Source organism: Lithobates pipiens, unplaced genomic scaffold (genome assembly GCF_037356315.1).
Source record: "Lithobates pipiens isolate NorthernLeopardFrog02 unplaced genomic scaffold, aLitPip1_a1.2 Scaffold_16, whole genome shotgun sequence".
NCBI classification, from domain to species: domain Eukaryota; kingdom Metazoa; phylum Chordata; class Amphibia; order Anura; family Ranidae; genus Lithobates; species Lithobates pipiens.
Genome location: NW_027507748.1, coordinates 135,364,574 through 135,391,291, shown reverse-complemented (window position 1 = coordinate 135,391,291; position 26,718 = coordinate 135,364,574). Strand labels below are relative to the sequence as shown.

At 41.7% G+C, this 26,718-nt stretch overlaps 1 protein-coding gene across 3 annotated transcripts in view; it reads right to left on the bottom strand.

Moving 5' to 3' along the window:
* The window catches only part of CLUH (CLUH binding protein of NUMT mRNA), a 156,747-nt gene that overhangs the window by 97,690 nt on the left and 32,339 nt on the right, over positions 1–26,718 (bottom strand). For all 3 annotated transcript variants that reach the window (XM_077480490.1, XM_077480489.1, XM_077480492.1), the window contains exons 4-9: positions 22,303–22,446; positions 21,019–21,146; positions 18,949–19,103; positions 13,046–13,171; positions 5,079–5,226; positions 4,905–4,997 (exon numbers count right to left, since the gene is read on the bottom strand). In XM_077480490.1, the coding sequence (XP_077336616.1) occupies positions 4,905–4,997; positions 5,079–5,226; positions 13,046–13,171; positions 18,949–19,103; positions 21,019–21,146; positions 22,303–22,446 (794 nt within the window). The remainder of the gene's footprint in view (positions 1–4,904; positions 4,998–5,078; positions 5,227–13,045; positions 13,172–18,948; positions 19,104–21,018; positions 21,147–22,302; positions 22,447–26,718) is intronic.

Sequence of the window (26,718 nt, the reverse complement as noted above, 5' to 3'; positions counted from 1 at the left end):
TGGCTGCATTCTCGGGTTTCTTGTTGGGATAGGAGAGGCTGAGAAAACCATGCTTGTAAAAGTAGTCTAGAGGCTAGGATTCCTTTTACATGAAAACTGACTGCTGGCTGAAAAGAATGATACCAAGATGATGCCTAAACCTGCAAGGATCATTCTGGTATAACCACTCAAAGTCCAGCAACATACCAGTACGTTGCTGGTCCTTGTTGGGCATATATTGCAATGTTCTTTTTTTCATGCAGCCTGTGGGTTGCATGGAAAAAACATTGATTGTTGGGTATGCTCACCATTGCAATACCACCCTTCATCCACACACTTCTTTTTATATATATTTTTTTTTTTATTTCGTTTTCCACATTTACAAAAGACAGTAAGAAATATTTCTTATACATGTCATTACAAATCACTTTGTTTAGCATTCATGATATTTCAATATTTTCAACATTCATATAAAAACAGGAAGAAAATACACATTGGGTACCCGACCAGATCGATCTTTAATATACCTAAGATAATGTTAAAATCATCCACACACTTCTAATGATGGGTATACATGCATCATTTTTAATTTTTTTTTAAACTGTGGTGGTGAAATCACCTCCTACAGCGCTGGAGTCGTTGATTTACTCATCGTGAAAGCAACCGCTGTTGCTGTCAAGATAGATAAATCAGTGCTGCAGCTGAACAGTGTACCTGCTAAGTAAATGATGGTTAACAATAAAACAAAGTAACATAACATTATAACAATAAGACCTACTATACCTGCAAAGCAAATGCAATAAAACATAGCAAAAATAAAAAACATTACAGTTCTAAAATACAGGAATAATAGAGATCGAACAAAAGAGCAGACAATAGAGAGCGAACATAAGAGAGAAAAAAAAATAAAACTACAACTATTTTAGGCTTTTTTTTTTTTTTTTTTTGCACTTTTATATAAATTGTAAACATTCCAGATTAGGGTCTCAAAATGTGATAGCCATGTCACCTTTCCAGACCCTGCGTTAGTGGGCCCTAGGAAGGAATGTAGTGTTGTACCCTACGGTAATACTACACTAGTGTGTGGCAGCGGTCAACAGTCACCAATGCAAAGACCTGGTTGGTTAGGACAGGAGGGACAATAAAAGCGGGTGTCACGCCTATATCTGCTCTTTCTACAGACACATCATCTTTGGGGATTTCTTTGGGTAGGGGTACCAGGGAGGACATGCGGAAAATGCCTCCCATGCAGCCGGCTCACTGCATTTGTTTGCATTGGGAAGTTGGGCCACAGCACCGTCTCGAAACAGAAGGGCTGTTATGATCGCTTCCTGGAATTTAAGGAAGGATCCAGTTCATCCTGAAGGTTTGTATAGCACATAAGCATTCAACAGAGCCAATTGGAATAATTATACAGACTTTTTTTTTTATACTAGCGTCTGGCCTTAAGGGCAATTAGGTACAGCGCCAACAAGTGGTCGTTTAGGTCCACCCCTCACATATTAAGGTTATATTCGTGGACACAGAGGCATTTCTTCACAACACCAGTCGCCATAGGAATCTGGACTGTCGTGTCTGCGTGAAAGGAGCACAGAGCGAAAACATTCTCATTATCACTCAACTCATTATCACTCACTGCGCGCAAATTATTACATCTCAAATAGGCTCTCTCCCCAGGATAAGACAGGAATCTACAAGCAGCTGGGGTAAGCCCTGGCGATTAGATCACACGGTGCCACATGCGGCAATTCCATGATCAAACAAGTGACTAAAAAGTGGCATGCTTGTGTAATTATTGACCACATACAAGTGGCACCCCTTTCAGAATAAGGGTGACACCAATTCCCACACAATCTTACCAACGCTCCCTATGTAGTCTGGGCAGTTCTCCGGAACCATCTCTTCCCTCGTAAACCATAAAACTATATGTATAGCCTACAAAACAAACAGATTTCACCGCTCCAACACAAAACCACTGACAGGCTGCTAGCTCTCCAAATGGATGGGGGTTCCAGGTGCAGGCTGATTGCATAAGCCAAATGTGTAGAAACAGAACAAAACCCTGGATAGCCGCACTCCGGATTGTGTAAAAATTAGATGCCTTTTTTTCTTCAAAATGCAAGTGCAAAACTCCATTGAACAAAACGTCACAGCAAAAAGGGAACAAAAAAGGATTTTTGAATAAAATAGCTAACGCGTTTCACGCTACAAACAGCGCTTACTCATAGCTAGCACAGCACGCAGCTAGCTATGAGTAAGCACTGTTTGTAGCGTGAAACACGTTAGCTATTTTATTCAAAAATCCTTTTTTGTTCCCTTTTTGCTGTGACGTTTTGTTCAATGGAGTTTTGCACTTGCATTTTGAAGAAATAAAGGCATCTAATTTTTACACAATCCGGAGTGCGGCTATCCAGAGTTTTGTTCTTTTTCTACATATATGTATAGCCTGTTGCCCTGTCACAGAGCTTATACATCTTGACCCCATATCTGGCACGCTTGCTAGGAATATACTGTTTGAATGACAAACTGCTAGAAAACGTAATCAGGGACTCATCAACGCAGACAACTGGACTGAGTGTAAACAAGGCTGCAAACTGCTGGTTTAAGTGGTTTACAAGGGCCCGAATTTTGGAGAGCCGATTGTATCCAGGGTCACCCTGAGGACGACAGAATTAATTGTCATTGAAATTCATGAACCGCAAGATCTGCTCGTATCGTGTCCTAGTCATGGAGGCAGAGAACACTGGCATATGGAGAATTCGGTCAGTGAACCAATATGACCGAAACCCACTTTTTTTAGTTATGCCCATGAGGAGGGATAGGCCCAGGAAGGTCTAAAATTCAGAGACCGTAATAGGTTTACAATCCCTGGCAAGTGTCAAATGGGGATTAGCGGCAATGACTTGGCAGGCATACAAATTGCTTTGGTCCACAATAGATCTATAGAGATCTTCCATGAAAAACAGAGAATAAAAATCAAGTGACGAAAAATCAACTGTTTCCACCTGAATTCCGGGTTGGCCACTGAATAGGGGGAAGTACGGGTGCTGCAGAAGTGGTAGTCTCCCAATTCGGCAATTGGCAAATGCAGCAGGAAGGGCACTATGGGCTCAATGGGACTGTCTTTGTCTTCTTGGTGGCTGTGGGACACTAGTTGTGCTAGCTACCTCTCCATCTTGAACTGCACTTATGGGACTTGTCGCGTCACCACGTGATACTGCAGTGCTGGTTTGACCACGACCAGCATGTACTGCAGTTCTTGCACCTAAACAGCAGAAGAATGGGGTGGGGTACGCCTGACCTTGACAGGGACCACTACTCCATCGTCAGAGCCATCTGTCAGGGTACCGCTGCTGTCTACGGGTTTGCATTCTGAGCCTGAATCTGATGGGCGAGTTCCTCTCCACTCTCATCTGTCCTGCTCAGAAACGTGTAGGCCTCTTCACTAGTGTACCTCCCATTGGACATTTTGGCCTCTAAATTTAGTGGTACACCAGTGAGAGACTCTCAGGATATATTAAAAAAAAAAAAAAAAAAAAAAAAGGGGGGGGGGGGGAGAGCACCTGACCGTCAGCGACTGCTACCAAAAAAACTGTTCGCAGGGATCAGGCCTGACAATGCAAATGCTGCAGTTATGTGTTTAGTATTTTGTAAGTGACAGTGATCGATTGATACTGCACTTGGGTGGGGAGGGCTGGGCTAGGCAGAGGGGATAAACACAGGTGCTAGCAGGTATCTGCGCTGATCTTGCTAACACTGCATTTTTGGCAACCCTAAACAACTGGGGACGCTAGTATAGATCATATATCGATCAGTTCAGACACTACACTACTAAGGGAGGTGTAAGGTGCATGCGTGTTAGCAATACTGGCACTAATCCGACACTGCCTGGGGTGACGCAGGCCCTAATTGACACTAAAACCTAACTGATATCACCTGCTGGGGGGGTTAAACCTTTTATTAGGTAATATACGGCGGGTGCCCTGACGCTATAAGAAAAAAAATAACTGACCAGCATCATCCGTGACACCAATATTGCAAACACTGGTGACGGGGTGATGAAGGGTTAAACCTTTATTGGGGGGTTCCTAGACCTATCTGGGGCTACTACCAAGTACCCCAACGCTGATCAGTGTCACAAATGACACCAGTACATTGATCAAAAAAAATATGAACACTGCACTGTGTGACAGTGACAGGGAATGAAGGGGTTAACTTGGGGTGCGATCGGGGGGTGAAATATGTGCCTATGTGTACTGAGTCAGTGTAGTGTTGGTGCAACTCACGTTTGAACGTCCTCTCCGGAACAAAAAAATAATTCCACGAGAAAAGATGACATTACTTCCACAGTCTATGTTTACACTTACACAGGCAGGGGAGGATTTCATTCGTCAGGACCGATCAGCAGGTCCAGGCCAGAACTTGGGGACTGATTGGTTCTGAAACAAATCAGACGGCCACACGCCCAACGTTACATAATGTCATTTTACCCACCCGTGCCATTCTGTGGGACTGAAGTCATTTTACAACAGACTGTGAGCAGGCAGGCTATTATTGCACGCAATGTCTCTTCTGTGATAAAATACTCCTATGTGCCTGCTTGCAGTCTTCTGTGGCATGTAAACATCTGCTGTGCATGCACAGCTTGGCTTACATTGCCCCGTGTGCCAGAATCTTGCTGGCCAAACTAGATGCCAAAAGACCAGCATCCAGGGAGAAAATGCCGACACTGGCGATGAAGCTGGATGCTAGAGTGGCAAGAATAGTACCTTTGGTTCCATTTTAACTTTTTCACTTTCTTCTTATTGGCTGCTGGAAAAAGCCAGTAAAGACGTGTAGTCAGCTTACATACAGTGTCAACCATAGCTTTTCAAGAGGCTAAGTGAATGAAGAGAGGCACACCGCAAACACACGGTAGGTATTACCTTGAATATAGCTCTCTCTCGCAAAAGCCTCTCTGGTAAATTCTTACGAGGCAATTCTCTTGTTGTCTGCAGTTCTTCATTCCAATCTCTGGTCTGAAACAATGAAAGCTATGTATAAATATGACAAGTGTATGATATTGGGGCTAAAAACAAAACATTCAAGAAAAATCCCACCTGTCCGGGAATGTGTTCCTCGTACCCCAGGCGGGATGTATAAGCATCTTCTGCTCTGACGCAGTCCATGGCGTGTTCCACTAGGGGAGCAGTCCAGCTGTATACCTGGAATGGGGTAGCAATCCTCTCAAAGGGGTGTCTCTGAACTCTGTATGGAAGGAGAAAAAAAATTACATACTAAAAAAAATAAAATAAAGTAAGCTTCCAAAAATGTTGTCAAAAGTAAAAGGATGACAGCCCCAGAGTCTAGGACTTTAAAGACAAGTCAATATAGTGCAGATACCATATTTTTATCCTCAGGTGTACACTCTAGGTTTGACCAAAAAAAAAAAAAAAAAAGAGAAAAAAACCCTTCAAGAACTGACCAATAAAACCACCTACTTTATTTATTACAGGTACTTACACTCACCAGCCACTTTATTATTAGATACACCTTGCTTGTACCGAGTTGGACCCCCTTTTTCCTTCAGAACTGTCTTAATTTTTTATGGCAAAGATTCAACAAGGTGTTGGAAACATTCCTCAGAGATTTTGGTCCATATGGACATGATAGCATCACACAGTTGCTGCAGATTCAAGATACAAATATCCCTTTCCACCTAATCCCAAAAGGTGCTCCACTGTATTGAGATCTGGTGACTGTGAGAGCCCATTGGAGTACAGTTATCTCATCACGTTCAAGAAACCAGTTTGAGACGATTTGAGCTTTGTGACATGGTGCATTATCCTGCTGAAAGTAGCGATCAGAAAACAGGCACACTCTAGTCATAAAGGGATGGACATGGTCAGCAACAATACTCAGGTAGGCTGTGGCATTTAAACGATGCTTAATTGGTACTGAGGGACCAAAAGTGTGGAAAAAAAGTATCCCCCACACCATTACACCACCACCACCAGCCTGAACCTTTGCTACAAGGCAGGATGGATCAATGCTTTCATGTTTACACCAAATCCTGACCCTACCATTTGACTGTCGCAGCTGAAAGCGAGACTCAGACCAGGCAATGTTTTTACAATTTTGGTGAGCCTGTGCGAATTGTAGCCTCAGCTTCCAGTTCCTAGCTGACAGGCATCGTACCCGGTATGGTCTTCTGCTGCTGTAGCCCATCTGCTTCAAGGTTCAATGTGTTTTGCGCTCAGGGATGGTAATCTGCATACCTTGGCTGTATTGCGTGGTTATTTGAGTTAGTGTTGCCTATCATCTTGAACCAGTCTGCCCATTCACCTCTGACAACAAGGCATTTTCGTCCACATGCTCACTGGATATTTTCTCTTTTTCAGACCATTCTTTGTAAACCTTAGAGATGGTTGTGAGTGAAAATCCCAGGAGACCAGAAGTTTTTGAAATATTCAGACCAGCCCCTCTGGCACCAAAAACCATGTCACGTTCACCAAAATCCCCTTTCTTCCTTATTTTGATGCGCGGTTTGCAGTTCAGCAAGTTGTTTTCACCACATTTAGATGCGTAAACGCATTGAGTTGCTGCTATGTGATTGGCTGTGTTAGCAATTTGTGTTACCATGCAATTGAACAGGTATACCTAATGAAGTGGCTGGTTTATTTCCAACCTGGACTGGAAGTGACATCATTCCAGTCCTCCAAAGGTCATAGAGGCGATTGAAAACAATCTGGTCTTTAATCACCTCTGAGCAGCCGGATGCACCAGTGGATTGCTTCTCAGACCCCCCCCCCCCCCCCCCGGGAAAAATGTCAAACCCAAGAAACACTAGCGGCGGGGGCTGGGGGTTGGTGGTGTTGTGGGAGGGGACAATATGTCCCCTCTCGCCACTTCTGAAAGTGTTCCAGTGGCTCATGAGCCACTCTGACCACTTTCATGAGAAAGCCAGCCGCCACCTGAAAATAAAATAAATTTAACAAAACAAAAAAAAAATAGAAAAAAATCCGGGTTATGGCCGAAGTTATTTTTATCTTTTTTTTTTTTTTCACAAATGCTACATTTTCCGATGTGGATAAGTGACAGGATAAATCATAGCTTAAAAGTCCCAAGCTTATACACATCTCACTGACAACTCCACATGCTAATACAAAGCAGAACTAATTTCGCTCATGCGGAGGGTAGGGAGGTGGAGTTAGGCTCTACTAATGACTGGCCAGAGCTTTCCCATTTATAAACTTAATTAGGAAATCCTTTGGGTTTAACATACAGGGATTGCCCAGTTTCCCACAGAGCAGACCACAGAATTCTCCAACAAAGTAGAGCAATGATTAGACGATCCTTGCAGAAGAATATCATACTAATTGATAAAGGAGACGGGCAGAACACATACCATGATTAAATTGTGAACAGTTGCAGCACATCATGCAATTTACACACACAGTCTACACAAAGCCCGAGATCACTTATTCCACAAATCATAAAAATAACAAACAGAAGAAAATTTAGACAGAATTACAGGGCTAATTGTTCCTCAGGGCACATTTATGCCTGTACTTTACAGAACAAGGTGCTATAATTACACAATATATCATTTTTTATGATCTGAAATATAATTCCATTCCTGTAATGGTTAGATATAAATGTAAAATTACAAAGACTGATGCACAGAAAAAAATAAAAATAAAACAAAACATGGATTTTACTTAAAATACTCCAAAAAAGAAGACTGTACACTTAATTATCTAAGAGAAAAGTCAAGAGCACAGAATCAGGAGTTAAAAGTCAGGCGTGGCATGCAAAGACCTGCATTTAACCAATACTGCAAGTTAGAAGCGTGCGATTTGTTACTTTTGTGATAAAAAAAGAAAAATTGTGTCTATAGGAAACCAAACCAAACCAAAAATGACCATTAGACCAGCTTTTACATTAACATCAAAATGGTCACACTGCCAATCCAGAGTCGAAAAGGCAACAGGAGCCCCTGAGTGATGTCATTTCCAGGGGAGGAATAATGATGAACCAAATAATGGTTGCTATCCACATCCTCATTGGAAAAGATACCCTACTATATTCTGTCCCTCTGAATTACTATAAAAGAAAATCTCTTCAGTGGAGGCAGTGTCCACAACAGAGTTTGTAACCCTTCCCCACTTTATCAAAAACACACACACACGCACGCGCACGAGCACACACACACACGCACGAGCACACACACACACACACACGCACGAGCACACACACACGCACGAGCACACACACACGCACGAGCACACACACACGCACGAGCACACACACACACACACACACACACACACACGCGCGCGCGCACACACGCAAGCCACTGACTGGTCTATTAACAATAGATTGTCTAAGTAAGCCAAGACAGTTATGCCCTGTGCCCTTAACCTGACTAGAGGTGGGGCTAATACCTTAGTGAATACCCAAGGTGCTGTAGCAAGCCCGAAGGGCAAGGCTATTAACTGAAAATGCTTCTGTTCTACTTTGAACCACAGAAACCTCTGGTAAGGAGGAAATATATGGACAAGCAGCTATGCATCTCTGATGTCGATGGACACCAGAAGTTTTTCTCCTTGCAGGATGGAAATGACTGACTTGATTGACTCCATGCAAATGGAGCGGATTTTCAGGAACAGATTTAGATTACGTAGCTCTAGACTTGGTCTAATATCCCCATTTGGCTTTGGCACCGTAATTAGGTTTGAGTAAAACCTCAAACCTTGCTCTTGTTTGGGAATCTGTCTGATCACCCCTTGAGCCAATAATCGGTCTAATTCTTGCAACAGGGATTGCTTTTTCCCTGGATCCTTGGGAACGTTTGATCGCAGAAAAAGAGATGGTGGAAACTCTCAAAGCTCTAGCTTGTATCCTAGAGACACTGTGAAGAGAGTCCATTTGTCCTGAATCTCCCTTTGCCAGACTTCTGAGTATCAGAAGTCTTCCCCCCTACCTTGGTGAGGGGAGATGCCTCTTCATAAGGAGGTCTTGTATTCTGCTTTGCAGACTTGTAGCCCCAGGTCTTCCTTTATGCCTATTCTGATGGGCAGAGGCCGAACAGTTTAAATGAAAGACACTTATATTTTCTTTTGACTGGCAAAAGAGTACCATTTCCGCTGGAAATTGTTTGAATGTATTTATCCAAACTATCGTCAAATAATCATTCTCCCTTAAAGGGGAAACTAGTTAGAAGGTTCTTACAAGGTGTGTCAGCTGACCAACCCTTTAACCAAAAGGGTCCTTCGCATATGTACAAGTACAAACGCAAGGCGTGATGCCTGGTGAATAGAATCTTTCATAGTGTCTACAGCAAAGCATAATGCTTTAGGTAGCTCGGCCAGTTCCTGTGCTTGTTGTGCAGGGAGCTCATCTGTGTACTGGTCCTTTAAGGACTGACAGATGCCTATAGTTGCAATTGCAGGCTGAGCAACAGTACCTGCTTAGAAAAAAAGGATTTTAACAGACCTTCCAACTTCTCATCTGTTGGATCTTTAAGCATAAGCGCATTGTCCACTGGGTAAAAAAAAAAAAATTCACATTGGAAATCGCAGCGTCAACTGCTGGAAATTTCCATCTTTTAGTGAACCTTTCTTCCATAGGATAGAGCTTTGCGAGTCTTTGGAAGGGAAAAATGCTTATCCGGATGATCCCATATGGTATAAATAAGCTTTTTTAGTAATGCGTGGATGGGAAACGCATGCATAGGCTTCAAAGAACCCAAGGAAGAGACCGACCCTTCAGCTAACTCTGTTAGGAGTAGCATGCAAGTAGAGCGAACCATCTTTGCAAGCCTCTGTACTTCAGATTGTGAAGTAGGGATCCTTGGGAACTTCAAGTATTGTTTCCGCCGGAGAGAAATAATCGCATGTCTTTACTCCCGATCATCTGAGGGCAATACCCCATCCTGTCCCCATAATTCTCTTGGACCCTCCACTGACTAAAGAGTCTAAGGTGGGGAGGGGGATCTAGGACGCTTTCTATACACTGAATGGAGGATGCGATTAAAGCCACTAATCTTCCTTCTAAGCCTTGCAAGGCAGAAGAAAATGCATCTTCAGTCACCTCTACAGGGGCTGAAGTGTGTGAAGCAGTTGCACCACCGCTAGCTTCCATTGACTCACCCTGGCTTGCCATGTCTGATCTCTCCGAAGAGGAAGACAGTATGGAGGCATAACTAGGATTCCCAGCGCCTGGGGGGGGGGGGGGGGGGGTGACACCTTATGTACCTTTACGGTAGGTCTGGAAGACATAGTGCAAAGCACAAGCGGAGGTACACACAAAATAACAGTTCTTTTGCTACTAAGTAACAATAGTTTTTCCTGTCTGGAAATGCCTGTTTACACCCTCTTCAGTAAAAAAGTCTCTCTGAAATGAGAGTGTCTGTGATATAAAGCCTCAGGTGGAACCTGATTGACATCCTCAGCGCTTCCCCTCAGCTATGCGGCGAGTAATGTGTGTGTGTGGACGTTACATCCATACACAGCGCCACGTGACCTTACGGACATGCCCCTCTGCGTCCTCAGGCCCTGCTAGGGACCCGAATGGCAAATACAAAGTAAGGTGAACGTACTATACACCTCTACAAGGGGGGAGGGGAAGAGGGGAAAGGGAGGGGGGATTCTGTCAGCAGATTTATAGTTTTTTTTTTTTAAAACCACAGAAACATAGGGCGTTTCACAATGTTACTAGGTGGAAGTGCTGGGTTGTAATTAAACCATGCAGCTAAAGCAGCTGCGTCAACCAATCAGCCACCGCCCATATAGAAGTTTATACACATCTCTGTATAGCAACTGCTGTATTTTTTACCAAATCCCACAAGATCTATAGTAAGAACCCCCTCTGCCGCTGGGACCACACATGTTCTGAGACAGAGCTGCACTAAGACATAACATAGGTAGTGTAAGTTACTCCTTATAGAGGAGACATTTATAAAAGGCATATAAGGTATATTGAAGGAAAAAGCAAAGCTTCTTCCCTTACCTTGTCCTCGCTGCAGGATACTGCCGATTTAACAGACAGATCCAACTTTCACCCATCATGGCAGGCTGCATTTAAACAAGCTCAAAGACCGGGGCCCTTTTAAAAGGGGTTCCGCTCCTTTGGGCCTTGTATAGCATCCCTCAGGACAACTTTAGGAAATGTAGCAAGACCAAAAAGTGTCCTGGTTCCTAGGGTCCAGCTCTCAAAGAGAAGCATTACAGGTAAAACCTCATTCTTGCATCGAGGTCCAGGTACCATCCTATGGCCTCAGTGGCGGGGATGGATCGGATTGTGGAGGTTTCTTTAAATCCAGCATGGATCCCTCCTGGAGCCCCGCAGAGCACATCTTCACTCATGACCACCACCTTAGACACTGGCGAAAAAACTGAGTGCTCCTGGAAGGAGGAGGGGTTATAGGGGAGTCAACTTCCTGTATTGGTTATACCAGTGTCAACACCTGAAGGTAGGCCTATAACCCACCAAGTAATTACTTGAGACTCTGTGTCCTATGATGTACAATAAAGAAATGTAATTTTATATGTAGTTAAAAAGGAGTACATATCATAATTTCTCGAACTTATGTCTTGCGGCGGACCAAAAACTTCAAAACATTTTCGCTGCACACCTGAAAAGATTTAACTAATTTTGTGGTGAAGAACTTACTTATTTTTACATAGATATTTAAATATAATTTAAAGGATGTTCCTGTTTTTGAGAGCAATTCAGATTGAAGAAAGGTTCAGTTCAAAAGGAATAGCAACAGATATTCACTTCCTATAATACAGCTAGATTCCTACAAAGTTGTCAGGGGGTTTAAGATGCCTATTGAGAGGGGCAGGAAATGGAGAAATTTAAGGTGGAGATAAAATACAAATTTTTAAGAAATAATGGTTTTCTTTAAATATTTATTTCATGAAAAGAAATAAATGGTGTTGCATAAATAGGTTTGTGAATTGGATGTTTTGATCATAAAGTTATCTTGAGGTAAAATAAACTTGGTTAAGTGAGCAAAACATAATAGTCAATTCATTTTTATTGCCAGTGTTCTGTCTTGGGCCAAATGTTGCGCAATTTGTCAACGATAGAGACATACTGTAGAAGATACTTCCGTGGTGCTGGTGAAGTTGGTACAGAGGTTGGTACACAGGTGCAGGGCTCACGCTCTTGAGAGAGGAATGTTGCGGCCTCTGTAGTATGGACTACTAATCGCACAGACTGAAAACACGCCATTTCCTCCCAGTGATCCACTTTCCAGTAGGCGCTGCGTGTCAGTCACACTGCGCTCCAACCATTGCAGACTGCTGTCTTTGCTGACAGAAATATCCAACAGCACACATGCAATTCTAGTGTGCCCACAGTTTGAGAAACACTGTTCTAAACATGCCAGTCTACATACAACCTCTAGGTGGCAGTCTTTCTCTATCGTGGTCATAATAGCACACAAGCTGGAGCACATGAGAATCATTTAAATATTTAGCCATTCTCTGTTAAAATATATTATAGAAATGGTGTGTGAAGATTCTCATTTATCCGATATACTACAACTTACCAGTCATTGAATAAAGTGCCTGTATTCGTTTTCATTTTTGCAAGTTTTTTTTTTTTTGCATTTCTTTTCAACTGGTGATCCTGTCAGTATCATTTCTTGTTCCGGAGTGACAACACTCACAAAAAAGGTTATTAGCAAAGCTGGAGTTCTCTGTGGACTCTAGTACACCTATGCCTCTCTCTGTTCATTGTCCAAAGGGGGAGGTGTGTTATAGTCCACAACAATCTCCGGTAGGACTGATATTGTATGACAGCTCAGTAAAGCATTGTCAGCTCATTATAGGTTTGGAGCTGAGTGGATTTCTGTCAGGATTAACCAATTTTTGCAGGTTTAAAACAGATATAATAAAATGCTTTCAACTGAATATTTACCAGACCAAAATGTTTGAGAGGTCATTAATATGGTTTGCATACAAATTTAGGTCATATTTATTTGTTCCTTATTTGTGTTCAAATCTATATTTTAGTTCTATAGAGCAGACATCAGGCATTAGACATGCAGCATTTCGTCAATAGGACGTTTTACCTTTTCTTCTGAAGGGCAGCAAAGTTCTTCTTGAAAACGGGGCTGACTTGATTAAGTAGTTCCACCAGTGAGTGGCTGAGGAAGCTGGGGTTTGCTGGCTTAGGGTTAAAGTTATAGGCTGTAGATCTGCAGGAGTGACAGAAAGCGTCTGCTTATATATGATCTTATCTAGGCACATACTGTAGAATGGCTTATTGAATACAATACAAATATTCAAATGGATCAAAACACATGAGCAGGACAAGCATCAAGTTATGCTTTGTAAATGGAATTTTTAGAAAGAAATGACCTGCCAATATCATTTTAAATTCTTCCAAATGGCCCCATAACTACTAGACTGAACCAATAACCAACAGCGTTCAATATCCATTTAAAATTTTCAATTTTTAACTTACAATTAAAGCTCAACTCCAGGTACACCCCCCAAAAGCATAGTGGAGCAGGATGAATGCCAACCCTGCTGAAACTGAGAACTGTTTTTAAGCTGTACTCCAGGCAACACACAGAAAAAAAAAATACATATAACCAAATTGTATTGACTGCCACATTTGCCGATTTGTCTTCCTGTAACTGCAGTTCTGAAATATACACAGCATTGCCAGACAGTACAGTCAGGCAGGTGACACCACTTTTTTCTGTTACACTAAAAAAGGAATACAGCAGTGGGGGGTACCCTAAAACTTAGTGGTTTTAATCTGTGTCTTTAATATCTTACAAACCAAACTGCAAGACACTGACACCTAATGAATTACCATTTTTAGTAGGACATATAGATTAACACAAGATAAAAAGAAAACGCCCATTAAGTTATTTTCCAGTGAACTGCCTAGACACCTCAGATCCCTAATCATTTATCTTGTTGGCAGCTAAGATCACCATAGCGCGAGAATGGAAAACCCCTCTGATAAACTTGCCATTAGTAAAAAAAAAAAAAAAAAAACTATCAAAATTTCTTGGATCATGATAAATGAAAAATTAACTAGTATTCTTCTTGACCAACAAAATTGGTTTGAAAAGGTCTGGAAACCTTGGATTACTTGGATTAGATATCTCCGGTCACTGTGAGGGGCAGGAGGGGGTGAGGGGCGGGTGTTGGTAGCCTGGAGCGTGGAGATAGTTGTCAGTCTCCCTTCCACCTTTTTCTCTCTTCTTTTCCTCCTTTTCTCTTCTTCATCTCTTCATACAAACTTTTATTTTCCCCCCATAGTTGGGTTCCCACATGCTTGATAGTGGGCTCCACAGTACATTAAGCCCAGCATATACTTAATATCTAGGTTTTCTGTTATAACCCCAAGCTGGGAAATCTGGTTCCATCACACGATAATCCCTCTACAGAGAAATTTCCACATGCCTTCTCTCCCTCCCCCCCATTACTTTTTTGCAAGGCCTTCCAGGGTTATACCAGAATAGCCTTGACTTGTTATAAATGTTATTAATACTATCGTTGGGTGTACAGTGAAAAGTTATATTGATAGTTTGTGTTGGGCATATCATGAACCATCAGTTTGTTTATGGACAGGGTTAGTACCTTTGCTTTAGTATAATTATGTAATGATCCATTCATACTAATCTGATATCCACTATTGTAACATTACTGTTGACATAAAACTTGTATCATTGTGAACCCTTGTTGCCTGTCAAAACTTGGTTTCAATAAAAAAAAAAAAAAAAAACACATTGAAAGAGAAAAGAAAAATACACTTAAGTTAGCTTAAAACCTACGCTTGCAATAGGTCTGGAAAAATTACGTAGCATGCATTCAGGTTATAAAAATTCAAGTCATTTCACCCACCCTAACCAGACTAGAACTTGACAACTATAGAAAAAAAAAAAATATAGCAAGAGTAGATCTACTTTTAAAAGCACCTCTAGAAAACAGGTTGCTACTGTGGCTCAAAAAAGTATTCATAGCCCTTTAAAATGTTACAACCAAAAAACATAAATGCATTTTATTGGTATTTTACACAAAGTGGCACATAATTGTGAAGTGGAATAAATTTATTTTTTTTACAAATAAATGTTTGAAAAGTGTAGTGTGCATTTGTATTCAGCCCCCTTTGCTCAGATACCCCTAAAATCGAGTGTAATGCCGATTGGCTCATGATTGGAGACTGTTCCGATGGGCCTGGAGACATTTCATAAATCCAACAAACAGATGCCTACTCTTAGGTCCCTTTCACACATGCGGACCGTATGTCCGATTTCATCCATCCTTTTGCAGATGAAATACGGACATACATGCATCCCTATGGGATAGCGGGTGCCTGCGGATGAACATCCGCAGACACCCGATATCGTCCACCTCCGCTATTGTCCGATTCTGCAGACGGAGGAAAATCCTATTTTTCTATCCGTCTGCAGAGCGGATTGGATGAACACGGACAGATGGTCCGTGCTCATCCGATCACCCATAGAGGAGAGCGGAGAGCTGACAGGGCGGTCCCTGCACAGTGTGCCAGGAGTGTGCCGGGACCGCCCTGTTATCTGCCAGCTCAGCGGGGACAACAAAGCGATCCCCGCTGAGCAAATGGATCATCACGGGGCGGATTACGGATTCATCCCGTGTGAAAGGGGCATTAAGCCTCGTACACATGATTGTTGGCAGGGGATAATCTTACAATTAGTACACTCCTGTTGACAATTGTTCTCCAACTTTTGGCCAACAAATGTTGGATGACAAGCTAGTAAATTTTCAGCGGACAAGGGTTTGAAGTCAGATTTTCTTCTGGCCAGTACACAAATATGTTGCACCAAAGTCGAAAGTACAAACACGCAAGCTCAAAATCAATGCTCACCAAACAGAAAATTAGCAGAAGAGGCCCAAAGGGTGGCGCTCAAGAACTGAAATTCCTCGTAATATGTCACGTTCGTTTGTGGCACGACAATTATGTACCGTTAGTATGCAAGACAAGATCCTAGCACACGCCCTTTTTACAAAAATCAGACGCTTGCTTGGCCAACAATCGTACCGTGTGTACGAAGTTCAACTCCAATTCAAAAATACGGAACAAAGAGGCAAACAGATTCAGAGGGTGCTAGGGTTCACGGAATACAGCCTGATATGGGAAAGCCTCTCTTATGTCGAACTGGCAAAACTACAAACAGGGGCCCAAGAGGCGCTCCTTTGGTATGACTTTGCTGTCCCACATATTTCGGAAAGGCAAGTTGATATCTTTAACCGAAATACAAAATAAGTTTAATTTACCCCCCCCAACTATGCTTTACTCCCATCTCCAGCAGGTTGTAGGTATGCAGGGGTATGCAAACAACTGGGTTATAGCCAATACCCCTATTTTCCACCTATTAAAGTCAAGCGTTGAAACTAAAATGGATCTCACATTGTTATAAAATGTTACTTACACACCATTTACGGACTCACTAAGATGGCGTCCCTATGGGAAAGGGACTTGGGGCCACTCACGGTAGACCAATGGGAGGAGGCCCTGCAATCCATTTCTACCTGCTCTCTGAACAATGCTCAAAAAGGATCCCAAATATATATTGTGCTTTGGGTACACTACACCCCACTTAAACTTCATAAGATGGGTAGGCTGGCGGACCTCCTGTGCGGCAGGTGCAGACACAACACCATGGGGATCTTATGCATCTCCTCTGGTGGTGCCCAAAGTTCAACCGCTACTGGAGTGCGGTACTTGGAACTCTTAATCAAGTGGTTTAAACGACCTTCCCTTTAGATGAAATTCACTGTATCTTGGGAGTTTTGGAGGAGGTAATTCCCAAGGAGATGGTCAGGACTGCACTTTCTAGGGCACCGTTTCAAGCCCAAAAACGTATTTTGATGGGCTGGAAATCAATCTCACCGCCCATGGTTGCACCATGGATAACACACACGGGGAACACTCTGGCCATGGAACAGTATATCTATCAACACAGGGGAACGCCAGGTGGATTCAAAATAATCTGGTCACTGTGGCTGGATATCCCTGGGCTAAGCTCCAGGGAGCTGGTAATGTCTATAATTCTGCAATGCGATACAGGGGGATCTTGACATTCTAGGGTTGCTCAACATCAGCAGTAATGTATATGTAACTATGCATTAGCGTATTGTGAACTTGAATGTCATGCAAATTAAATTAATGGGCGCAAGGATAACCGTGATATGTAACTGTAGCTACTGTATGTACATTGGAAACTGTCTAATCCGTTTACCTTTTTGATAAAAAAATAAAATCTAGTGGAACCAATTGTCTTCAGACATCACTTAATTAGTAAATAGAGTCCACCTGTGTGTAATTTAATCTCAGTATAAATACAGCTTTTCTGTGAAGCTCTCAGAGGTTTTTAGAGAACCTTAGTGAACATACAGGATCACAAAGGCCAAGGAACACACCAGACAGGTCAGGGATAAAGTTGTGGATAAGTTTAAAGCAGGGTTAGGTTATAAATAAAATATCCCAAGCTTTGAACATCTCATGGAGCACTGTTCAATCCAACAAAAAATGGAAAGAGAATGGAACAACGGCAAACCTACCAAGACATGGCTGTCCACCTAAACTGACCGGCCGGGCAAGGAGAACATTAATCAGAGAAGCAGTCAAGGGGCCCATGGTAAGTCAGGAGAAGCTACAGAGATTCACAGCTCAGGTTGGAGAATTTGTCCATAGGACAACTATGGCAGGAAGAGCGGAAAGAAGTAGGTCATTGCCATAAGTCCCGTTTGCAATTTGGGAGAAGTCATGTGGGGGACACAGCAAAAATATGGAAGAAGATTCTCTGGTCGGATGAGACCAAAATTGAACTTGGCCTAAAAGGAAAACGCTATGGGTGGCGGAAAACTAACATACCATCCCCACAGCATCATGTTGTGGGGATGCTTTTCTTCAGCAGGAACAGTCAGAGTTGATGGGAAGATTGATGGAGCCAAATACAGGGCAATCTTAGAAGAAAACCTGTTGGAGTCTGCAAAAGACCTGAGACTGGGGCAGGGGTTCTTCTTCTTGCAGGACAACAACCCTAAACATACAGCCAGAGCTAGAATGGAATGGTTTAGATCAAAGCATATGCATGGGTTAGAATGGCTCAAAGTCCAGACCAAAATCCAATTGAGAATCTGTGGCAAGACTTGAACATTGCTATTTGCAGATGCTCCCCATCCAATCCGACCCGAAGGAGCTTGAGCTATTTTGCAAAGAAGAATGGGCAAAAATTTCAGCCCCAGAAGGTTTTACCCCCTTCCTGACCAGAGCACTTTTTGCGATTTGGCACTGCGTCAATTTAACTGACAATTGAACGGTTGTGCAACGTTGCACCCAAACAAGATTTTTTGCACTATAAACAAAAAAATAGCGACAATTCTGAAAAACGAAAAAAAAAAAAATTTACTTTTTGCTATAATAAATATCCCCCAAAATATCTAAAAACATTTTTTTCCTCTGTTTAGGCCGATATGTATTCTTCTACATATTTTTGGTAAAAAAAAAAAAAAACACTATATATTGGTTTGCACAAAAAAGTTATAGCATCTACTAAATAGGGGGATAGTTTTATGGTATTTTTATTATTAATTACAAATACATGTCACACTTTTCACATATTTATGTGTAAAAAATTGGGGAAACCGTTTATCATACTCCTTACACTGCACAATTTATGTGCCACTTTGTGTTTTTCTATCACATAAAATATATATTACGTTTTTGGTTGTAACATGACTGAAATGTGGAACATTTCAAGGGATATGAATACTTCAAGGCACTGTAAATAGATTTTAATTGACTGATGATCAGAAAACATGGGTCTTTTGTCCATGGCAATCAGGCACAGGATATCACTATCACTGGCCTTCCTTTAAATGTGTACACATCAAAAGCAGTGTTTAATGCTCCACCTGGTCTTGTGTAGAGTAGCTAAAACCTGAAAAGCCTTCAAAACACATAACTCACTGGTTGAGGTAGAATCCTCGAGTGGATGCAGTAATGCTGACATGTCGGTCCTCCATAGTGATCACATATAAATACATAAGGTCTCCGTGCATCTTTCTATTACCAGGAGGAGGGTTCCAGCCACTCATTGTGAATACTTTCAAACACTGCAAAGGCTGTAATAAAGTAAAATTTTCAGTCATTACAGTACGTAGCGCACACACACACAAACACACACACACACGAGCAAATGAACTCTGCATTGTACAACATCATGCTAGCTGTCAGGGGCACACAGGCAGCTACAACATTATATAAGGCTTAAAAGGGTATCCTAGTTTTGCAAACAACTTATATAATACTTTCCGATAAAGTTCAGCTAAACAAAAGAAGTGTCCAATTCCTGAAGAGTCAAGGTTTAAAAAGTTAACCCTGAAGTTGTATTCAGACAAATAATGAATGTGTAGCATGTATTATGGATGATTAGACACCTGCCATAGCCTGCTTCCATACAACAGCAGCTACAAAGAAAAAAATATATAAAAATGATCATTGTTTACAATTTGATCGTATCATAAACCAGGACTTAGAGCGGTATTAAATCCAAAACCAAAAATGTAATATATTGCAGCTTACCAATCATATGTGGTGGCTGCATTCTTTTTTTAGGCTTTTCCTTCTGTTTTCACCTGGTGATCTGGTCAGTAATACACCTCCTGTATTATACAAACACCACTCAGGATGAATGAGAATGGGGGCAGATTTGGACAACCGCATCATGGGGGGATGTACTAGCAGATTTAAATACAGTAACAAATTGAAGCTGAACCCCAGGCTAACCCTTTATAAATCAGTTACAGCAGTTTTTTCCTTTTGGGGAAAAAGGTCTTAAATAAATGCTGATCATTTTAACCACTTCAGCCCCGGAAGGATTTACCCCCCTTAATGACCAGGTCATTTTTTGTGATAGGGCACTGTCGCTTTAACTGACAATTGCGTGATCGTGTGACATTGTACCCAAAAAAAAAATATTTATGTCTTTTTCCCCACAACCTCTGCGTTTATTTTTTGAGCTATATACAGTCAAATTGCATGACAAGTCGCTTCAATGAGAACGAGGGCTTAAATTGCAATTAGTGTCTGTATATAAATAGTCAATCCTCTTGTTAGCTTTCAAGTGACTGCACTGAGCAGGCTAGATACTGAGACATGGAGAGCAGAAAAGAACTGTCAAAAAACCTGTGTAACAAGGTAATGGAACTTTATAAAGATGGAAAAGAGATATAAAAAGATATTCATAGTCTTGAATATGCCAATCAGTACTGTTCAATCACATATAAAGAAGTGGAAAATTCAGGGATCTCTTGATACCAAGCCAACGTCAGGTAGACCAAGAAAGATTTCAGCCAAAAAAAAAAAAATTTTTTTTTTAATATTTAGGATACACAGAAAAACCCACAGGTAACCTCAGGAGAAATACAGGCTGCTCTGGATAAAGACAGTGTGGCTGTTTCAAGGAGCACAACATGATGATACTTGAACAAAAATTAGCTGCATCTTCAAGTTCCCACAAGGAAGCCTTTACTGCGCCAATGGCACAAAAAAGCCTGGTTATAATATGGTTGAGTGACAAGACTAAAATAGAGCTTTATGGTCACAGCTATAAATGCTAAGTTTAGAGAGGGATCAACAAGGCCTATAGCAACAAAAATACCATCCACACTGTGGTGGTGGCTCACTGATGTTTTGGGGATCTAGGGATCTAAAAGGCACAATGAATTTTGTGAAAATATTCTTTTGCAGGAAAGCTGTGCATTGGACACTCTTGGACTTTCCAGCACGACAATGACCCTAAGAACAAGGCCAGGGGAAAGAAGTGGATCTATGGAACGGCTTATGTACAACCAGCCTGCCAATACATGGAAGGCATCTCAGCTGGTCCTAGCTGACCTGACCCATATAAGGCCGGCTTACAGATTGCAATGATTTTAACTAAATACATCGGGAGGCATTAGTATAGAATTTCCCATTAGCTGCTCTTTGAAAAGAGACAATGCACGTTAATCACACATTTTTTCCCATTCACTTTACCTTCCAGTCTTTGTTTTGTGGCTGAAGTGAACAGAGAGGTCTCTCCTTGCTACCTGGTAGTATGTATTCAGGTGGTGTACAATCAATCTGCTCCAGTTCAGCCCCCTTCTTTTTCTTTTTTCCATTCTCTGAAACAGAGATAAGATGGCAATCACCTATATTCCAATGTCCTGTGAATTTTCAGCAAAGCGGAACAGAAAAGAATACTGAAGCTGCTGCTGCCTGGCTTCTTGCATTACTAGTTCCCTCGATCAAATGGCTTGAGTTCTTTCCAAGTCACTGATCCAACATTCCACCCCAATGTTAATTTTGACATCAAATTCCAATCTAGTTTTAGTCATAATCTTAACTAAAATACACCTAAAACTGAATTTTAGTCAACTAAAATCTAATGGGCTTAGTTAAATTATAATGCATTATTTAAGCATTTCTCTAGAATTTCCAAATTCATTATATATGCCTGGAGTAAAAAAAAATAAAAATAAAAAAAAAAATAAAAAGACACCATGTTCAGTCAGCTAAAATGTACGGATTTCATAGTCCAGGCCAAAAATATTAGCATCCTTGCATTTGTCAGGTAATGTACCATTTTGTTCAGAAAATTGTTGCAATTACAAATGTTTAGGCATTCTCATGTTTAGTTTTTTTTTTGGTTTACATTGCTATGACACAAATTGGAGAAACAAAAAGCCAAATCTGACACATTCCACACAAAATTCCAAAAATGGACTGGACCAAATATTGCCACCTTCTCAAAACTGTAAGAAATAATTGCATCCCAATATTGTGATGCTCCTGTCATTTATAATTAACCACTTCGTAGCCGTGTCAATTCTGACACGTCACTCCTACATGTAAAAATCTAACTTTTTTTGCTAGAAAATGTATTTGTTTTCCATTTTCAAGGTTCTTTTGCTTTATCTTTATCCTGTCCCTGGGTGGCTATGTCACTCCTATACTGATCAATGGAATGAACCATAGGAGTCACCCAAGGCCGCTCTCCTGATATGGACTTACAAACTGTAATCTTCATCTCAAATACAAAAGGGCAGGGCAATTGGTAGTTTTCATAAGACAAATAGGAAGGAAGATACTGTTCTTAGGAAGCTCATCGGAAGTGCACTGCATTTCTTGCAAGATCAACAGGTATTTGCTGAGAATGTTCTTAATTTAAAAAAAAAAAAAAAAACACATCTAATGCAGTCAGTAAGCTGTAATATATTACATATTATTCTTGGGTTTAGTTACTCTTTAAGAATATCATAAACATCCATAAATACATACCTCCAAGATCACCATCTGTGAAAACACTTAAAAATGAGAGGGAGTTACAATCAACCCCATTGAATGCATCAGATGGATCCAGGCTCTTTAGTAAGTCTCTTATGTGGCGTACATGAATTCTGGCTTCACGAACGGTGTATGGTTCTAAAAATAAACAAAAAGTAACAGAAGATTCCAGTCAATAATTATGTATCAGTTTTTGTTTTTAATCCACATTTGTAATGGGGGCTTGGAGAGGTATAAATACCTGAATATTTTTTTTGGGGCAGAACCAGCTATAACTAAAAGACGGATTTAACATACAGCTGCAAACTATAGCAAAGCAACAGATCCAGGGCTAAGGAATTTTCTTTGTGTATGCTTTAAGGGCCGTTCCCCACATAGATTGCACAGGAACGCAACATGTGTTCCTGTGTAATTTCAGAGTGTTCCCATGCGGTGCAATTTTGCAGTACATTCATTTGAATGAGCTGAAATCACACGGCAATGCAAAGAAAGTTGGCATTACATTTAATAAAACACTCTGCACCAAATCATATGGTACTGCGGTACCATGTGATTTGGCACACGCAGACGCACTGCATTTTAGATCTGTGTTCGGGGTGTGTTAAAATTACATTGGCATCTGCAGCAGATTGAAAAGGGCAATGCAGTTTGAGCGCGGTGCGGGAAATGTGCATGGAACATGCCTTTCCTGCACCACATTCTGGTGTGAAGAAGAATAGGACGTCAGTTTGAAAGGCTTCCGAAATCATTCAGCGTTCATTGATAAAAAAAAAAAAATTTTCTACATATTACCTGTAAAATCCATTTTTGAGTATATCACAGGACACAGAGCCGGTTCTTATAACAACAATTTGGGTTATATGCCACATATAGGTGAATGGACACTGGTAGATCAAACAAATCCCCTATATAACCTCTCCTACACAGAAAGTACCTCAGTTTTGTAGCAAGCAATACATTTTCCACACAAGAGGTGAGGGACCTGTGTCTTGTGATGTACTCAAAGAAATGGGTTTTTTCAGGCAAGATAAAGAAAAATGTTTTATTTATTTTTTTCTATAAGTGTACATCACAGGACACAGAGCCAGTTATTATAATAACCATCTGGGACGTCCCAAAGCAATACCCTTCAGGGGAGGGAGACACCATCACAGAAACTGCAATCAGAGAAGGACCTACTCTGCCGTTTGTAATATGCTGAGGCCAAAGGCCGTATCCTCCATGCTTTTGACAACCATCTGATAAAAACCCTGTGGATGTAAAAACCAAAAACCACGTAGTGGTCTTGCACACCAGAGCCACTGAGACCCATTGGCCCAAGATACTCCCACACACACCTGGTAGAGAATCTCTCCCCAGAAATGTGATTTTGCCCTTTAAACCATAGGTTTCAATGATAAACTGGAAGATTACCTGCTAAAATAAATATTCAACCTGAATGCCGTCTGCCTGCGTCAGGTAGATCCTGAGCGCCTAAACTACCTCTAGAGAATGTAGCGATCTGTCTCCTGCCGACTGTGGATTAGGAGAAAAAAAAAAAAAGACAAGACACTGTCCTGATTCAAGTGAAAACTAGAAACACTCTAGGCAATAAAGATGGAGGACACAACATCACCTTATTATGAGCTCGGACACATCACTTAGTGAAGTGATAGCAATCAAAGAAGCCACCTTCTGAGATAAAGGACTAACAGAGTCTCCCAATTGGTTCAAAAAGTGGCCTCTGCAAGGACACTCAAGAGCAAATCCAAGTCCTAAAAGGACACAAGAGTGGTCTGACAGGTGGGACTGTCTACGTTACACACTGTACGAAGTATAAATAAAAAGGAGTGAGAAACAACAGCCTCTGTAAAAACATCGAAGGGGACAAAGTCTGACCCTTAACGGTACTTAAAACCAATCTGCTTTCACCTACTGCTTGGAGAAAGAAAAATATTTCCCACTCACATATTTCTGTGGGTATCACTTCCCGGCTTCACCCCAGGCATAAAATATTATTTCCAAGTCCTGAATTGATGTTCCCTGAAGCCGGCGGATACAGGACTCTACGCCCTTAGTCCCCCCAAGGGTGTACCAGTGGGACTCTCGTCCTGGGCACAACCTGTTCCCAACTTTTTGTAGAACTTGGAATCTAGAAGATCCACCTGCAGAGTTCCCCTTGCCACTATTCTATACCTGGAATATGCACTGGTGATAGAGACAGTACTTGTGCTATTCCAGACAGAATGCGGTTCACCTTTCTGAGCTGCAAGCACTCCTGGTGCCGCTCGGGTGGTCGAGATATATATATATATATATATATATATATATATATATATATATATATATACACATATACACACACACACACACACACACACACACACACACATACGCACACACACACACATACATATACACACACACACATACACACGCCACCTGCAGAGGCATTTCCAAATTGAACCTACAACTTGTTTGTCCCATAATCCAGAGCAAGGAGTACTGGCCAAAAGTTCCAAGCTATTGATGGGAAATATTATCTGCTGTGGAGACCAAGTCCACTGAACTGTAGTCACCTTCAAATCAACCATAGAGACTGGCAACAGTGGTTATCTTCTTCCAAACCCCTGAAAGGAAGAATTTCACCTTTTTTTCTAGATTCCGAACCATCAACCACCAATTTTAGCTCTGCATTACCACGGGAACAGAGCAGTGGTGGATCTTTCAAGTTTCAGACAGAGAATGATCCTCTACAAAGGACCTGGAGTAGGACTGTAAGTAGGGAACGTTCTTCGACCTAGATAAAACGTCCTCCTGCAGGAATGTATCGAAGGAAACCCTGGCATGGGCTGCTTCCTGAGCAAAGATTATTGATGTATACAGAGATCGACATCCCCTTTGCTTTCAACAAGTCCAGCACTGGGGCTAGGAGTTTTGTGAACCCTCAGGAGCTGTGGCCAGCCTGAAGGGCAGATTCCCAAGAAAAAGAAAAACACGACTTTCCACTGCAATTACAGAAATCTTTGATGAGCTGAGAAACAAACCAGCACATGAGAATATGCGTTTACTGGATGATTATGGACCCTGAAATCTACCTCTTGCAGAGAGGTGATCCCTGAACTGACCGAGCCAATCTGACACAATAGGATGCCCAGCGGCTTAAGATCTTAAGATAGACCGCATGTCCCTATTTGGTTTTGGAAACGCCACCATTTAATGGTTTTACAATAATGAGCCCATAACTTCTGCTCCAAGAGCCAATGCAAAAGACTGCAGACTCTTGTGGCAGATCCTCCTCCTCAGCTCTGTTCGGAGAGGGGCAGGGCACAGCGTGGCGAGCAGTTGACTTTACAATAGATTATTCCAGTCACAGCATCAATGCTACAACGTGGACTGCTGAATCACGATGCTGCAATTAAATTCAGTGCCACTAGTGGCAGACCTAGACAGTCCCAAGAGGTGTACTTAACCTACCAGGTTTGTGCCGGCTTCAGACACTGAAGCCCAATACTCCTGAGAAGTACACAGAGCATGACCAATAGCACACTGCCCCCAGTGGCCACCAGGAAAAAAAATAGATTTTTATTTTTTTATAAAAAGAGGAACATGCAGACTTACAATTCCTGCCATAGGACTCTGAGAAACAGGAGTCCAACCTTCACCCATTACAGTAGGCTCCGTCATTAAAGATCTTCAGGGACTGGGCCCCCCCTTAATCTGGGGTCCACTCCCCTGGACCTGTATAGCACCCTGCAGGAAAACACCTTGGTCAGAACTAATACTGCACAGGGTTCCATTACACAGGGTCCAGCGCCATAAGGCTGCATTACAGGCAAACCTTGGGGAATCTTCTTTCCTATCCAATGAGGCTTGGATACCATCCATTTTGTCTGACAGCTCTTTCAAACGGATCTGAATGACATCTATGATTTTAAATAGAACTGTTCAGACATCCAAGTATGCTTTCCAGAGATACAGACACTGGCAAAAAACAGAGTCACTTCCTGGAGTAGGAGGGGTTATATAGAGGAGGACTTCCTGTTTTTAATTGATCTACCAATGTCCATTCACCTATAGGTGGCATATAACCCAAATAGTTATTTATAATAACTGTCTCTGTGTCCTGAGATGTACGACAAAGTTCGTTTGAGTTTTCGTTGACCTTCAGATCGGTACTTCTTGCCTAAGCTGCTTCATGCTGCTTTTGCATTCCCTTTGACTAGCATGGAGACAGACGCTGTTTTAATGCAAAAGTGAACATACTTAGTGCTTCTAGCAATGCAAAATGGATATCCATTCCATTCTTCCACCATGACAAAAACAATGCTTCATTGATTCGGTTTTCAGGCACCAATTGCTTTTCCGTATAGGCAGAGCCCTACACAGTGCTTCCTGCAGAGTTACAAGAGACTAAAAGGAAGGCAAGTA